General features: G+C 37.1%; 2 protein-coding genes across 3 annotated transcripts; both read right to left on the bottom strand.

Moving 5' to 3' along the window:
- Window positions 1-1,646: 1,646 nt before the first annotated feature.
- On the bottom strand, window positions 1,647-11,549 carry LOC116266526 (N-carbamoylputrescine amidase). 2 transcript variants are annotated; one of them, XM_031647756.2, is made up of 10 exons: window positions 11,386-11,549; window positions 7,843-7,891; window positions 4,253-4,344; window positions 3,971-4,122; window positions 3,829-3,875; window positions 3,693-3,726; window positions 3,346-3,512; window positions 3,157-3,253; window positions 2,846-3,050; window positions 1,647-2,039 (listed from the first exon to the last, which is right to left on the bottom strand). In XM_031647756.2, the coding sequence occupies exons 1-9, from the start codon at window positions 11,469-11,471 to the stop codon at window positions 2,875-2,877; spliced, it is 900 nt and encodes a 299-aa protein (XP_031503616.1). In that variant the 5' UTR covers window positions 11,472-11,549; the 3' UTR covers window positions 1,647-2,039; window positions 2,846-2,874. The 2 variants fall into 2 exon arrangements, with proteins under 2 accessions (XP_031503616.1, XP_031503615.1); XM_031647755.2 differs by having other exon boundaries at window positions 1,647-1,932; window positions 11,386-11,548.
- Window positions 11,550-14,070: 2,521 nt separating this feature from the next.
- LOC116267188 (uncharacterized) lies at window positions 14,071-16,566 on the bottom strand. The gene is made up of 2 exons (XM_031648792.2): window positions 16,345-16,566; window positions 14,071-14,378 (listed from the first exon to the last, which is right to left on the bottom strand). Exons 1-2 carry the CDS (start codon window positions 16,489-16,491, stop codon window positions 14,250-14,252), a joined length of 276 nt encoding a protein of 91 aa, XP_031504652.1. The 5' UTR covers window positions 16,492-16,566; the 3' UTR covers window positions 14,071-14,249.
- Window positions 16,567-16,592: the final 26 nt, after the last annotated feature.

A 16,592-nucleotide genomic window follows, 5' to 3' on the forward strand; every position in this document is an offset into this window, starting at 1 on the left:
GCAAGCCATGTACCCTAAGAGAATGAAGGGTTAGAGTGAGAACTTTGGCCTTTAGCTGGCAGTAAATCTCCCAGCTCACCTGGAATTGTGATCTTAATTAGGATGAGCTTCGTTGCAAGGAGCAACCTTGTCTAGAAGCCTCTTTATCGGAGTTTTGAGGGTGGTTCATTATTTCTGATGCAACTCTGCTCGGGGGATCAGACTCAGACCACCCACTTTTAGTTCAATAAACAAACCGAAAACTGTACATGATCCCTAAGGACAAGACATGGTAGCAAAACAAAATCCCCTTACAGAAGACTCAGGAGATAGATGTTCCATAGAAAAACATCATCAAATCAATAGCGTTTGCATAGGGATTTCACAGTAGAGTAATCGGGGTTGCAATTCAGAATAACAATACGGTCCCTCCAATGGCTGATTTCCGTATAACATCCAATGAAGCAAGCACGCTGTTGGAGGGCAGCTCTATAAAAATGTCTCCATTTGTTAATAGTGGTTGGCTTGTGCGGCACAAAATGTTGTAATCAGTTTAGGAGAAAGACGTCATCCCACATATATGCAGTCTTGATGACGATGCCCGCAGCAGAACTGGGCGGCAGGAACAAAGTCAAAAGAATTTTTAGTTGGAGAGGTCGAACTAAAAGTTTTAAAATTTAAAATTTTAACGAAGACTGAAACATAATTTTTTTAATATTTTATATAAACTAAACTAAAAACGCCTCTCCATTTCTGCCGAGCAGCAAGGCAGCTCCTACTCAAAGGATCGGATATTTAAATCTCATTGTTGTTGTCACGTTTTGGTGTATTATTTTTATCGACTGCAAACAGTGGTAAGCGCATCACTCAAATTGAATGATACACGCCAAAGGCCGTTTCTTCTAACTAAACATTAACAAAGAAAAATAAAGATGTTGAGTAAAGAGCAATATTTTCTGAGAGCTAAAGCCGTCGCCGAGTCCTCCCTTTATAGTTCGGTGACATAGAGACCGGTTTTGAAAGGATCATACCTGAGTTTTGGATATAAAACTAGCTACAACTCCAACTCGGTAAATTGCCATTACAGCAATGACCTTGAAAGCTGAACTCACATGGCATGCCAACTCATGTACAACATATAGAGTTTGTGGTTGAGTACGTCGATGAGCAGTTTCTCGTTTTCTGCTTAATAAAATTGATGGGCTATGAGTGAAAGTTCAGCAAACCAGAAAGCCAGAGCACCAAGGTTCCCAAAAAATTGTACTATTTTTTCCCATCACCGTTTACATTACATTCTATTGGATTCATCTCCTTTTCCCCACTAATTTCTGCTGCATCCAGCAAATAATTCGCCGGAAGACCACAGAAGGCATTTCAGTTGCTACGTCTTCCCACTTTGTCACTTTGAAAATTTGTCCAAAGCAGAGGCCACACGCCATTGCTTATGTCTTCACCTTCAGTTACGAGAACAAGCACAAGCGTGGGCATTATCATCTACAGGGGTGAAATTAACATCCGAGTGAGGTAAAACCGAGGGGCGTCAATTGTTGGTTGAAACTATTCCCGATGAGTTGTCATGCTCATTTATGGTCTAATGTATACAGATCTGTGTTTGTGTTGGTGCGGAAGACCTCATAGACGTTTAAAATGCAAGAAAAAACGCGGAGTCACGGGACATTTTATCGAAATATATATACTGGAATTAGGCCTTCCAGAACATATTTATTTAACATTGGACTAAAAAAGTATAATAAGCTGGTATAAAAGTTGGACAAGATGAAACGAAAATAAACACCTCAAACAACCAGATACTGGAAGGAAATTCAAGAGATGCACATATAATGCCAGCTTTTGCTTTTTCCCTCAGCAGCCAAGAACTGTCGTCATCCACTTATTGATGCAATCAACATCTTTAAATAGTCTCGCAGTACTAGTTAGCTCTCTCCTTGATCCCTGCAACATATAAAAGATAATGCAATATCAACATGATTCTTTCCTTGAACCATGAGTTGTTCGTCCACCAACTATACCTCGTACTGAACAAATTTAAGGTGCTGCACCTGAAGTACCAAATAAAAGAAGACTTGTTGAATTGCTGAAGCGTCAAGGACACAGGCTTGGTGAGTTATCAAACAGGTTGAACAAAAAACGTCACAAGGTCGAGAAAACAAGAAATACTTGTACAATTTGATTGGTAAAAGATTGAAATAGTAACCGATCATGATCAATTGGACCTGCATATTGAAAAGCTTACAGTAGGGTCAACTACTAATTGCTGGTAGCATTTATGAAACAAGAGCAGAATGGGTTTTCTTTCTCCCAAGGAAAAATTCACTTGCCCACGAATATACAGCCGTGTGCATTTGCATGAAGAAACATAACAATACCTGGAATTCATACACAGAGGAAAGCTAGCAAGTAGTTTTAGTTTTAATTCCTAGAAGTGCCAATTCAAAGGCCGTACAAGTAGGGATGCATGATTCGATGGTCCATGTGCTCTATGGTTAAGCTTTAAAACACCTACATGGTCCTGCCCCACGGGTTGGGTTGCCTGCACCTCACCCACCCACCTAATTCCAAAAGGCAAGACACAGGCCAGTCCTTCCACCTTCTAGTTCATTTTGAACTGACTTCCTATAATTTGATAGGCAAAGGAGTAGACGGGGCCTATCAACAGGCACAGTTTAAACCAGATCCAGGCCAGGCTGGCCCTCAAGAAGATGGTTTAGGGTTGCTTCGATTGACTGAGACACATGGTGTCCAGTCCCACAGAAGACCGCTCAGGTCAGCATGAATGATGACTAAATATAGGCACCCTCAGATTTTCATGCACAGCCTAGAACAAGAACCCTAGAATAAAGCATACCTGTTCACTATAAAAAGAGCTCTGGAAGCTTAAAGGCCTTTGTTGTGCCCATCTAATGATAGCAATACTTTGTACAAGTCTGGACGCCGATCCCTGAATATTCCCCAACCATGTCTCTGGGATTTTATCTCATCTAAGTTGAATTCAGCTACCACAACATCCTCATCTTTGTCATTAGCTGTTGCCACAAGCTGTCCAGTTGGACCTATTTATTGCATTAAACACGTAAAAAACGTTATCATTGTGCATATATACATGCACCACCTATACCTCTGGCCACATAATTTCAGTCTGAGCAGCGAAAGAGTTACCCGCTATAAAGGAGTTGCCATAGAAGGTAATCTGACTTTGTCCATGCTCTGTCTCAATTACCTCCTTCCCGATTCTATTTGAAGCTACTAGAGGCACCTGAAGAAGTGGATAAAATGAATCTTTTGTACATAATGTATCTATTATGCCTATTCAGGAAAGATCTAACCCCATAAAACACAAACACTAACCAAATTTGCTCCAGCATGGCCTTGCATTACTCGCTTCCAGTGATTACAGGAATCAAGATCATCATCTTGGGGTTCACTACCAATAGCAGTAGGATAAAATAATATTTCTGCACCTTGAAGGACCATAGCTCTGGCTGCCTCTGGGAACCACTGATCCCAACAAATAGCTGGCAAGTTCGAAAAAGAATTAAGTATTGCTATCAGCAGTTCAATTGGTTTTCATCCATTATGATCTCCGACATTCAACAATAATGAAGCACAAACGTAAAGTGCCTAGTCATCAACAGCTTTAAGCAATTAAAATCAACTTTCCTGGATGTAGTCTAACAGGTGATATTCATACTTACCAACCCCAATATTAGCAAATTTTGTCTTGAAGACCTGTTTTCACAATTTTTAATAGGTAAGTCAGAAGTTCTGGTTCACACGATTGGTAAACTGCACCAGGAAAAAAAAATCCTAAAATAACAAACCACCACACACCTTGAATCCAGTGTCACCAGGGTTAAAGTAAAACTTCTCTTGATACCCTGCACAAGCAGAACTATTTGGCTTTTCAATCTTTCTATTGAAACTGAATCAGGAAACAATGGCCACTAAATCAATAAAGATGCAGAGCATTCACCTGGTCCATCTGGTATATGTGACTTCCTATACAAACCAAGGTCTGTCCCATCAGCATCTATTATTGCAATTGAATTGTAATGAGCATTATTTGCCTCCTCAAAGAAACTGACTGGTATCACGACACCAAGCTCTTTTGCAAGTTTTTGCATCCTGCCAATGCATGAAGGATAGGAACTGAAACTCTTTTTTCTCTTTCATATCAAAGGATTGTTCGAGCAAATTGTTTTTCCTGGCTTTAGATGTTGAAAACTTGAAAGGACTGATTTCTGGCATGTTTTACCTTTGAATTGTAGGATGACCGTCATATGGCTTAGCTCTCCCAAAATACTCTTTCTTTTGGGCCTGACAGAAGTAATACCCTTCAAAGAGCTCCTGCAAATGACAATCAGAAAGAAACAAACAACCATTTTAGACATGCCATATAATTTAAAATTACTTTCTGGTGTACAATGCTGAATTGCCACGATAAAGAATTCACAATCCAAACTAATCAGTATTGCAAACAATACATACTAATTATAAAAGTTATTTGCCACTATTGTCTTGTAGTAGCAAATTACTAAGCCACGTTACGAACTAGTAGAGTAATTTATTCAGAATTACATCTACAATGTTGGCATTGTTAGATTCTTTGTAAATATGTCTATACATATTTGTGCATGTACTATGTATACATGTATATAGGATTATTTGTAACTTTCTTTTCCTTTTTATGTTATTATTTTTTCTCCTTTTGTGCCTCGAGGAGATAGATACCTGTTGGCTACCTCCAATAGATCTTTTTGAGACGTTAGAACCAGCCCAACAGCTAGTTTCCTTCAATTCCTTGTTTAACTCATGTATATAGATTCTTTCTTTCCTTTAAATAGTGAGGCTGCTTTACAGGCCTTCTTCTTTCCTTAATGAAGCTTTTTCTTCATTCACTCGTAAGATTCTTGTTGGGCCTTGGTGCCCCTTTGTGGTTTGTCCTTCTTCGTTAGGCCTTAGTCTCTGTTTATTGGTTATGCTTTAGTGCCAGTTTAGTAAGTTTGCTGCTACCGTTGGCAGCAGAGTTTGGGGTTTTGGTGCCATTTCTCTTAAGTTGCTTCTTGCTATGTTATCAGCTTGGATTTGTGCCTTGGTGCATGGTATTGTCTCTTTAGTGAAGAAATTTTGGTGTTGTCCCTATTGAAGATCTTGTGCCTTAGTGCCCTGTTTGACTTCTTGCTGGAGGATCTTTCGTTATTGTCCCTGGATTGAGAGACTTCCAGAAATTGAGGTTTCCTCACAGGCATCTAGGTAACATTTCTGACTTCCGAGAGATTAAAATGACAAACCAGCATAATATCCACTGAATTCAGACATTAATTTTTAAGCCCTCCTTAGTAAATAGCCAATTACATACACTCTTACAGTCAGGACCAGGAGGGATTTAAATAGTTAAGTGATTTCAGTTGATTATTTCCTGCAATACTTAGTATAGGTTATATATATATATATAGAACATGGTTGTCACTTAATGCTTTCATTTTAAATTGAACTCGTATAGTTTATGAAGGCTGCATTATTTCAGCACTAGTATCAAGCTTAGGAGGGCAATTTTGGTTTTATGAGTTCCGTTAGAGCAATGTGGTGATTTAGGGCAGTCTCCTATTGGGCTGCAAGGCGTTTTAGAAAGAAAAACTGTGTCCTCTTTTAGGACACCAGCTTGGTTCTTATTTCCTTGTTTATGCTTAGTCAGTAAGAAAGTCTTTGAGATTAGATTAGGACACCAGCTTGGTTCTTATTTCCTTGTTTATGCTTAGTCAATAAGAAAGTCTTTGAGATTAGATTAGGACACCAGCTTGGTTCTTATTTCCTTGTTTATGCTTAGTCAGTAAGAAAGTCTTTGAGATTAGACAAGTATAGGAAGTTCTGCTGATTCTCTAATTGCCAACGAGTGATAGATTAGGGAATGGATTTTTAGAGGTTTCAAGTTTTATGAAAATGAGAGGGGGAGAGAGAAGCCAAAAGAAGACCATCAACTTCTTACAGGACCCTCTCTTTGGTTCCCTTAGTGTAATTGCTTATTTTGTTGAGCATGTTAGTTAGGAAAATTCTGGTCTAACTTAATTTTAATTTTAATTCAGTTATTAATTAGTCTAATGAAATTCTATTTGATTAATTAATTGTTCAGCAAATAGGAATTAGGACTGCAACAGTGCATGGGCCCCTTTAGATGTGTTAACTCCCTTGGGTCACACTTAGTTAGGGTTTGATTAGTTAGATAGATTAATTTTTGCTTCATGTTAGCCGGGATTAGTTAGTTCACCTTGCTGCATCTACTTCAATTACTGCACATGTGAGGTCAAAACCATTACATTATGTGTCAGAATTAGGTTTTGCTTTATTCTGATATAACACAGATTTAGATAGTTTGAATTCATTTTATGGGACGTGAATGTCTTTAGTCCCTTATTGTTATATTTGGAAGTAAGATGAGTCCACTGAATTGCTGTCATATTTTTTTATTAGTATATCTTTAATCTACTTGTTATTTTTGTGCTATTGTAAAGGTTTAGAACAGAGAGGTTGTAGCTTTACTTTCAACTACTTTGGTTAATGTTATTACATGCTTTGTTCAATTCACTTCTGATTGAAGCTATTCCTTGTTTAGTATAGGTTTAAGGTCTAGGTATAGGTCAGAGCAGCCCTTTAACTCAAGCTTTTTACAGTTTTACTGTTGTTATATGTTGTCTAAGATGAAGATCCGTACATGTTGCTGTTCTAGGTCAGATTACATGTCGCCTGCAGTCACAGTTAGGAATAAGCCTAACTTGAAAGTGCTTTAACTGCATTGCGTTACATAAGGACAGCAACTATGGCCTGAGTCCTTAGCTTAATTAGAGTACTGTCCTAATTTATTGCTCACCAGATGTGCATTATGTTTGTAGCCTAACCTTATGGATCAAGTCTAGTTTTCAGTTCTGCATAAGTGTTCTGTTTCATGTAAATAGAATAGGTTAGCAAGTTGCTTAGTGTAGTTCAATTCAATAAGTAGACTTACTCTAGTTTCCTTTTCCATCATTCTTTGTTTCATGCTTTCTTAATTTTCTGTTTTGTTGGTATATAGATAAAGTTTAGATTAGTAATAGGCTTGTTCTATACGCTAGTTTAGTTAGCTGTAGCGCTGGAATTGGCAATGTTGCAAAAGTAAATTTTATCGGATACTGGATGTGAGGCTCCCATTTCTGTGGATTCAACCTGTACTCAATATATTACTGGGAGTTCAGTTTCTTTTATTTGGTGTCTGAATTTTCAAGTGTTTTCATTGTTAAAATATCCATTAAAATTCTTCATCGCAAAACCACACCAACCAATTTTCTGTTGAACACATAACATAGTGAAAAGCAATGCCCTGAAAAGCTCCCCCAAGGCATGAATTATCAACCAAAGAGTACACTCATATCCCCTAAGAAAACTCATCATTCTGCACATGCAATAGGCTTGTTTCACCAAATATCTTTTGCCACATAAAACCATATAACTTTCTTGCAAGCATCGGTGACTAAATTTAAGATGGAGGTTTAGATTGTTTTTTTGGCTAATGCAACCCATGACCTGCCAAGAAACTTTAACATTTAAAATAATTGTTGATAAAAGGATTGCAGTACTGCTCCCTGAAAGGGGACCATAACAAAATAAAGAACGTAGCTACAAAGCTTTTGGATTGGGATACATAATTTAATTCCATAAAGTTATTACATCACTTCAGAATCTTAGTTTAGCAAATTATTTTACCAAACATGCTAAACGAATGGATAAGCAATATCCTTCCAAGATTCAAAATAAATGTTTAAATATTATCCAAGACACAGATATAACAGAAATAGTTATTGTGGTGCTACTTACTTGAATAAGAACAATTTGAGCACCCTTTTTGTGAGCATCTCTGACCAATCTGTATTAAAATGTGGAGAAAAAAATCAAATCATAAGGTCTCATTCACAATGTGAACAATACAAGAAACAGATTAACTGGCCCAAAGAGAAACAAAAAAACAAAAAACAAAACTTAAAATATAATGAAGCAACATAACACCGAAAAAGCTTACATAGAATTCCTATCTATATATATTTAAAGAGGCAGTATAGCTCAGTGTGTATACTTGGCAGCTTACCAGCATAGACAAGAAGTTTGAGTAAAAACGTGCACCTCAAACAGAGTTTAATTATAACTGCAATGAAACTTGTAACACAAATACTAAAACGGTCCAATAGAGACATGAAGTGTTGATTGTCAGTTGCCACAGAACAGGGTGAGCAGAGAAGGCAAGTGATGCCCAACCTCTCCAAGAATAAATGTGATCCATGTGAGCTCAGCTACGGTGGAGACCATGGCAAGGTATTTAGCTTCAATGCTAAGTGAGACATGATGCCTATTTCTTAGCACTCCATGAAAAGCAATTGAAGCCAAAGAAAGATGCAGAAGAAAATGCTAGCGCCACAGGTCATCAAGCAGCCTGCCCAATCTATGTTAGAAAAGGCAGAGAGACATAGTGGGGTAAGAGAGTAGTCATTATCTCTGTGACACGGGTACTCGTCCTAAGGAGGAGTACCCGCACGGTACGGGTACGACATGGGTACGGGTATGGCCCTGGGTACGGCAGGATACTGCGACCGTACCGGGTGCGGTCAATGCAACCAAGGTCATTTTTGACCTTTTTCAGACTCGGTCAAAGTTGACTAAGTCCAAATTTGTCTGATTTTAATGTTAACGATTTTTACATTTTAACTTCTTAAACCATTTTAACATTAAAATTTTCGAAACCCTCATTTTAATGTCCCGCTTCCCTCTTTTTTCTTCATTTTAACTTCCATATATGTATGTGCATGTGTGTGTACGGACGTGCCCCCGCACCCAAGTTTTTTAAAAATGGTCTGTACCCGCACCGGCACCCGTACCTATGTGACATAGGTCATTATGTGATCCATGGTGCCCTTAATTTATCATAGAATCTGTTCGAACTTTGACCATAGTAAAATGCATAATCTGCATCAAAAAGTGCATAGAGGTCATGCATCACCATGAGAGTCAAAAGTTCCTATTATTGTAAATTTTTTGTGTATTTTGTCCATAGTGTTGGGCGACACAAGCAACACTTTTGATTTCTCCCATGTGAAGTCCTCATAATCTCATGACCATGGAGTTGAGAGACTAGATCAGAGAAAACTAGTTTTGAAGACTTTAGTATAGTCGTTACAAATGTTTCATAACCAACTTCTAACCCACTTAACAACCAGGAGCTTTCAGATTGATCAGCAAGACATTTTCCTATAGCTCCAACGCCCAACCTCATCACATATTCCCTTGAAGCCTATGCTGAACTCTTGCGTAAAAATGTCCTTACAATAAGTCTACGACTTTTTGCACAAGCAAGAATTCTTGTTATTGAGAATCTCGAGCAAACACAGCAATAAACGCAGCCCATCACTCAACTGCTGTTTGCAAAAACACAACGAAGCCAAGAGCTTCTTCGAAAAGCATACCTATGATCCACCCTCAGAGGAGTCTATCAGTCCTTCTCTAAGCTATGAAATCTGGACTGCAAATAATTTTTCATGACTCCATCAGTTTCCTTACTTGAGATTGTCTTACGTGGCATGAGGGGTTCACTATAGATGAAGGCAGTCATTTCTTGGCTCTGAATCAGACCCATAAGTTAGTTTTCCACAATAAAAAGCTGCAGTGGTTGAGCTTCAATGAGATGAAGTTGGCCACGTTCAAACTGAATGGATATGGATGGTTTGAGGCTGTAGGGAATGAAGAGCTTGACACCATAATAGATTGGGGGAGACAAGAAAAATCATAATATCACAAGAGAAGGCTCTGATACCATACAAACAATTGACACTCAAAGAGAATAGTATACATGGTTTAGTGGATGAGCACCCACATCCACAAGCAAGCTTCCTCCCACACTTTATCTCCATCAGATGAAGGTTCTGTACACGAATATATGGAGATCAGCACATCAATTGTTACCAAACTGATCCATTATAAAAATGGCACTACTTTTGGGAAGATCGAGACTGGCAGTGTATGAAATTATCCTTGCCGTTTTGTTGAACATTACATTTCTATGGCAGTGTATGAAATTATCATTGCCGTTTTGTTGAACATTACATTTCTACTCCTAATCCATTTGGCCTGAAATGAGATTGTTTTCCTCAATCTGCTAAATCTAGCCATTCTGGTGATGATATCAGTTGATGATTCTCATCTGGTAGACTTGCCATACCATGAGATGTGTTAGGTAAACTTGCACACCATCCAATATGCTGCTATAGTTCACAGTAACAGCCACATTAGATAGAGTAGAAACCTATAATGGATGAAAATGACACATGAATATCTAGATTCTGCAAAGAACAGGCAATTTGTAGTTGTCACTTGTCAGTGACTTGATCCAGATGATCTGAGAAGCCATACACAAGCACCGGTAGGAACAAAAGATACATATAATAGGGGCATATCCATGTCTTGAATAAAACATAGGGGTCTGTCGGCATAGGTGATATATATATATATATATATATATATATATATATATATATATATATATATATATATATATATATATATATAAAAGAGGCATCTCCACTTCTTGAGTAAAACTTTAGGCTCTGCAGGAATAAATCTCCAAAACAAGTCGTGCCTTCAGATCCCTGCTATGATCTTATTGAATTAAATAAGATTGTCTCCACTAAACCCCAGCTTTAAGTAATTGATCTTTCCCTGGTAAAAAGAACTTGATAACCCAATTGTTGATAAGTAATCACAAAGAAGTCCTAGATCAGATATAGAAGCAGCATAATCTGAACTAAGAGTTTTCGAGAGATCCAAAGGTGCACTCTCCAACATAACGTCGTATGAAGTTTTCCAATAACAGACCCAGTACTTGGGATACATGATTCTGTATCATGCAACACAAACTCAACTCGGAAGAAACAATCCGCAAACTTGAGTATCGAGAGGCCCATTTCCCAACTCAATGAAGACGGGCGACCCTTTAAGCGACGGCCAAATTTCAAGTGCGTAGCGAATTCTCAAGGAAAGCAAGTGCAAGAACTAAAAGAATCCTGAGAACAAACCAAGCATCATACTGAACCGGGCTATAGTGTTCATGATCACGAAAGTACAGGGGGAAATTACAGGTACTATCCATCAGACTTCAATCTAAAAGTTTCAAAAAAGAAAAGAACACGGATAACAGTATGGATGTCGCCAATGAATCGGAACACATGCTAACCCTGTGCATTGGAACATCCACCGATTAAACAAACCTTTCGCTAAAACACAAGAGCGACGGAAAAAGAAATCCATCAGAGGATCCTTAAGAATTAAGATTATGAAGGGATACAAAGAAAAGGATGAAATCTCCCTTTTTATTACCGTTCGGCTCGATCGACGTTCTCAGAGACGACGTCGGAGCAGGCAAATTGCAGGGCCGCCACTACCACCCTCCGATCTCCCCCCATCTCTCTCTCTCTCTCTCTCTCTGCCTTTCCCTCACTCCCCGTCCCTCTCCCTGTAAAATGGATTTTGCTCTTTTCACACTCCCGTCTTCACTACGCGACAGAGTCCATTTGCTGGCCCTTTCGAATTTCTGAGAACTTGCCGCGGAACGAATTTTGCAACGTGGATACCTGCGTAACGCCAAGTGCACGTAAAGAACAAGTGCATCAAGATCCCAGGAACCACGTGTTCCACTTAAAACGGCCTGAAGGGCAACGTGTGGCTGGCTTTTGATCCGAAGTGGTTGTTGAACCGGATGCGAAAAGACATAAGTGCCCCTACACAGCCGCCTCCCACCAACCGTCTATTGATATATTATTGAAGGATCGGATTCGAACTAGAAATATATTTTTGGAATGTGCAAACTTTGGTATACCATACTTAAATCTAAATCCAAGTTTACAATCCAAATCCGAATTTTAAATTCACATTCAAATCTGAAATGGATTATTATGGTATGTCAAAAACCAACTTTCAAAGTGAACGGACATTAGATATAGAATATTTGTTTAAAAGTAAAATCAAATCCAAATCCGTATGTCATCAGATTTTTGTCTGATCCGAATCCAATCAAATGTCATTTTTTGATTTTCAACATTTCAAACTCATCGTCTGTCCATCACAGTGTCATAAGGAATGGTTAGAATCAGAATTAAGAGGGTGTGAAATCATTTATATCAAGTGGTTATTAATAATTGAAACATCAATAAATATCATTAGCATGCAAATTAGCTCTTTAGCTTCCTAGATGTTTGTGTAGCCATGATATGTTTTAGTTGGATTTATTTCTCCAATAGCTTCCTTTATACTTGGGATTCTCAAGGCATTGGATTGGTCCATGTGTGATGCATGTGTTAGTTGGTGTTTTCTTAATATTTTATTGAATTCATCAAGGAGTGTCCAATGCCCCCTTATTTATTTTTAGTGACAATAATGAAGATGTTTTCTTGAATAGTTAGTCAATTTAGTGGTAAGTTGGTGAGACAAAGTCACCTCATATTATACGATATGGAGCTTTACCTATTAGGTTTGTTTTTATGCTGAAGATGTGCTAGTTTTCTCAAATTCTCAAAGGTCGAAGATATTTTTAATATTTGCAAAACGAACAGGCTTAACAGCCAATCCAAGCATGTGGTTTTGCGTACATTCCGTTCAATGTTTCAAAGAAAGATATGAATGTTTGAAATGGATTATTAGAAGTTCTTTGCCCGTTGCATATGTTTGTTGGGTTTATGAAGGAAGAATTTTGTTTACACAATAGCGTGATTAAAGATTGCAGGATGGAAGATTTTCAATGCTTTCATATGAAAGAAGACTTTTTTTGTTCTTGCCAAACTGGTAAGATGTTATCCCGTGTTTGAATTTAAATCCACCTACAACCAACTGGTCCACTCCTTGTTTTGAAGAGGGAGAGGGATGGGACTATTTATACAGAGATTTTTTTTTTTTCTTACAGTTTTCCCCTAAGGTTGACAATTTAACTGGTTCTTCGTGTTTGAGTGAATTGCACAATGAATAGAATAGGTGATTCTTCTCCTCTAACGATCAAGGTCGAAACTATTTGGTCTCAATGGCAGAGTCAGGATTTTTTTCGCCGATGAGTACTTGAGTCACAAGCCTACATCTGATGTAGCATCCTTTGTAATTTTTGAGCTATCGCATTGTGATTATGAGTCCTTCCAATGAAATTTTTCACGAGCTAGTGTGGGCGGTGGCCCACACCAGCCTCCATGTATCTTTACCACTGTTTGGACTCTTGCACACAGGGAATGACCCCATGAGGACTTGAGGAAATGGATTTTGGTACCTTGCATCACTTCCCACATGTGAAACGATTTTTATATGTGATAAGTTTAATTTATAGTCACAGAAAACGAGTATTTTTTTAACGTGAAAAAAAAGTTTTAAATTAAATGGCCATTTAAAACTTTTAAAAAACGTGTTTTTTTGAAAAAAAATGTTAAGAACAAAAAAACATGTTTTTTTACACTTTTTTTAATGTCAAACAGGTTTTTTTAATTTTTATTTGTTGCAAATCTACTTATCTTTTGATGTTTGTGTTATTAGTTTCTCACTTGTTTTATTTTTTTCCCACTTTCAGTTTTTTAAAATTTTTAAAAATTTACTGTATTTTTCTCGTTTTTTTCAAGTTCGCCGTATTATACCCGAGAAAAACCTCGCTGTTTAAAACTCCGAGACGTTATTTGTGACTATTGTTTAAATCACCTTCCGACTAGTGACAACTCCAAATTAAAAGGTTTCAAAGTGGACAACATGTGTTTTTCACATTAAAATCAAATAAAAGATCTTTACATATGCCTACAAACATGTGTAAGACAATTTAGATGGTGGTTTTCTTACCCATCTTAGAACATGCATCCTGAATACTTTGCTTTCATGTGGTGCATAGTTTGGAGGATATGGTAACTATATAATAGAAGTTTCACACAATAGTTCTTATGGTTCCATGGGCAAGATAGACTCCTGCATTTGGTTCTCATCACAGGCACTCTGACACCATTTATGTTTTGGTTTTGAGTTTAAGAAGAACTTAATAATCACTTCTAAGTTTGAATGTGTTGTGAAAGATTGTAAGCATTAGTTTGTGATTACTGCAAGAAGATAACAATGGCAGCAAACAAAAAAGAAGAGAGGAACTCCTCCTTACATTGAAAAAGAAGAATGAAAAGCAAAGGAAAATTGAAGGGCATGGAAGCTCCAATTGGATGACAGTGGTTGGCTCATTGCTCCCTCAACTTCCTTGAGACGACGAACGCGGCGACTCCAATCAGGGCAACAGCAACCCCAGAAATCATGAATGTTGACATCAGATTGGAGCCAGAATCTTTCTTCTGGGCTTCTTCTTCCTCCTGTCATGTACAAAAGAGAAAATCAATAGAAATTTGTATCATGTAAGGTATTGGATCAGTGTCTTCTTGCCCTATCTTTGGTGCTAGGAAATAGTTGCTAATATTTTCTGGATGAGGGAAAGGACCATGTTTTTTTTTGACATACCAAACTTGCCATTTTCTTCTTTTAATGTACCAGACTTGCTAGCTCAAGATTTGCATATTCATGATGTCTTGGTTCTCTGATGTAAAAATTATTGCCACATACTAAAAAAAAAAAGTACTTGGCCTTCGCATTTAAGGACATTTATGATCTAAACGGAAGTTGTCGGTGAATATCTAGGCAACACATTGGGCATCACCAATGTAGTAGTTGACCTGCATCGGAGGCTTCCGCATACCAGGTACGGATGCAGCCCTAGACATTGTGGCAAGGGAAATGGGGGGAGTGGATATCCTAAAGAGGTGAAGTCTTTTCGCTTTCCCCTTCTCTCTAGGTTTTAGGGCTACTTCGGAACCTGGGTGAATGCACATAACAAATGAGCTAGACTTAATCTGCACAGCGTCCTATATTGTCTAGATTTAGGGCAATTTGATCATTTTGGTAATTCTCCTTCCTTTGATTTATGAAGAAATTAATTAAGGTTAGTGAGCATTTATGTATTATATATATATATATATATATATATATATATATATATGTTGTTCTACGAAATATTATTTTATCATATGCTGCAAGAAGAAATAAATTTTGAATTATACATTATTGCAAGAAATATTATTTTATTATATGATGCAAGAACTAAGAAGAGATAAATTTTGAATTATACATTATTACAAGAAATATTTTTTTATTATATATTATTGTCATTGATTGTTCACTGTTAATTACTGGTTATCATGTAATCTAATGAAGATATTTTATTGAATAATTTATTATTAAAATTTATATATTCCTGACTATCTGGTCGTAAAAAAAATAGACAAAGTATAGACTATATATAGAGCATTAATTGTTGGTTATATATTTATTATCAAATTCTCTTTTTTTTTTAGTGGGATTGTAAAGCTACTCTATAAATGACAATTTAAAAAATATACATACATATATATATATATATATATATATTATTATCACTATAAAAAATTATTACAACATTTTCATTAACATATATATATTAGTGGCTCCAACCGAAAAATTCTGGCTCTATGACTGATACGTAGAGATTGATATAGATAATAATACATTGTTCGATCGTTAGAGACCTAAGTTCGCCCATGTTATTGTTTCTAAGTTTTTTTTAAGGTGATCTTATTTGTCTCTAAGATGGAACAGTGCATTACTAATTAATATTTAGCCTGAGCTTAAATTCATAAGCTTAAGTTGAAAATTAGCTTTAGCTTTCTATGAAGCATGATCTCACATTGACTTACTACACAAACAAGAGGCGGAGCCAGAAATTTTTCATTGCAAAACCCAACTATATTTTAAAAATTTTAACAGGACCCAAAGTAAAGTTTATTAAAATTTTTATATATGTTAAACTAAAATTTTTGAAATTTACATATCCATTTTTTGAATTTTTTAAAATTTGAGGACTTGGGAGGGGGGCCAAGACCCTGCCATTTCCCCACCGGGACGCAAATGTGGAGCATAGTGCCTCAAGCTTGGCCTTTTAGCAATCTTACTTCTAAGAACACCATATTAATTTCTAGAGCAGGTGAAGTTTATATATATATATATCACATTTTTATACGATGATTTTTACATTTCTGTGCATAATATTCCCTAAAAACTTCTAAAAAATATTAGATTTCTCAAAATGCCACATTCGTTTTGTTGCCGAAAATTCATTATGTCCAAGATCTAAAACATGATTTCTTTCTCCATTTTCAGAGAGAGAATGGGACTAATATTCGTAGTCTCTTCGATCGGTTTCCATATCAAGACCGGAAGAAATCAAAATAATAAACAATATCCACTTACCTTAGCATCCTTCACGGTGGATACATGGAAAGACACCGCATCTATGGGAAAATCATCAACCCTGGTGGGATTCAATTCCCCATGAACATCAACCGCTGGGAAAGTTTCTTCAGAACTTCCACTAATCAATCCCGTTGGAGAAGCCATTTCGTAGCGCTTTCTGCAAATTCCTTCATCAAAATTCCAGTCCCGTTGAGTACGTCCGTGAAATGTAGAGGGGAGTCCTCAATGACAAGAATTATATTCCT

This window comes from Nymphaea colorata, chromosome 13 (genome assembly GCF_008831285.2).
Source record: "Nymphaea colorata isolate Beijing-Zhang1983 chromosome 13, ASM883128v2, whole genome shotgun sequence".
Lineage (NCBI taxonomy): Eukaryota > Viridiplantae > Streptophyta > Magnoliopsida > Nymphaeales > Nymphaeaceae > Nymphaea > Nymphaea colorata.

Excerpts from the sequence above, each read along its gene's own strand:
- LOC116266526 (XM_031647756.2), bottom strand. The coding sequence starts at position 11,471 with ATGGGGGGAGATCGGAGGGTGGTAGTGGCGGCCCTGCAATTTGCCTGC. Across the intron at positions 3,254-3,345 it reads GCCATGCTGGAGCAAATTTG|GTGCCTCTAGTAGCTTCAAA; the intron begins GTTAGTGTTTGT and ends CCACTTCTTCAG. Across the intron at positions 3,051-3,156 it reads TGGCAACTCCTTTATAGCGG|GTCCAACTGGACAGCTTGTG; the intron begins GTAACTCTTTCG and ends TGCAATAAATAG.
- LOC116267188 (XM_031648792.2), bottom strand. The coding sequence starts at position 16,491 with ATGGCTTCTCCAACGGGATTGATTAGTGGAAGTTCTGAAGAAACTTTC. Across the intron at positions 14,379-16,344 it reads CCACCGTGAAGGATGCTAAG|GAGGAAGAAGAAGCCCAGAA; the intron begins GTAAGTGGATAT and ends TGTACATGACAG.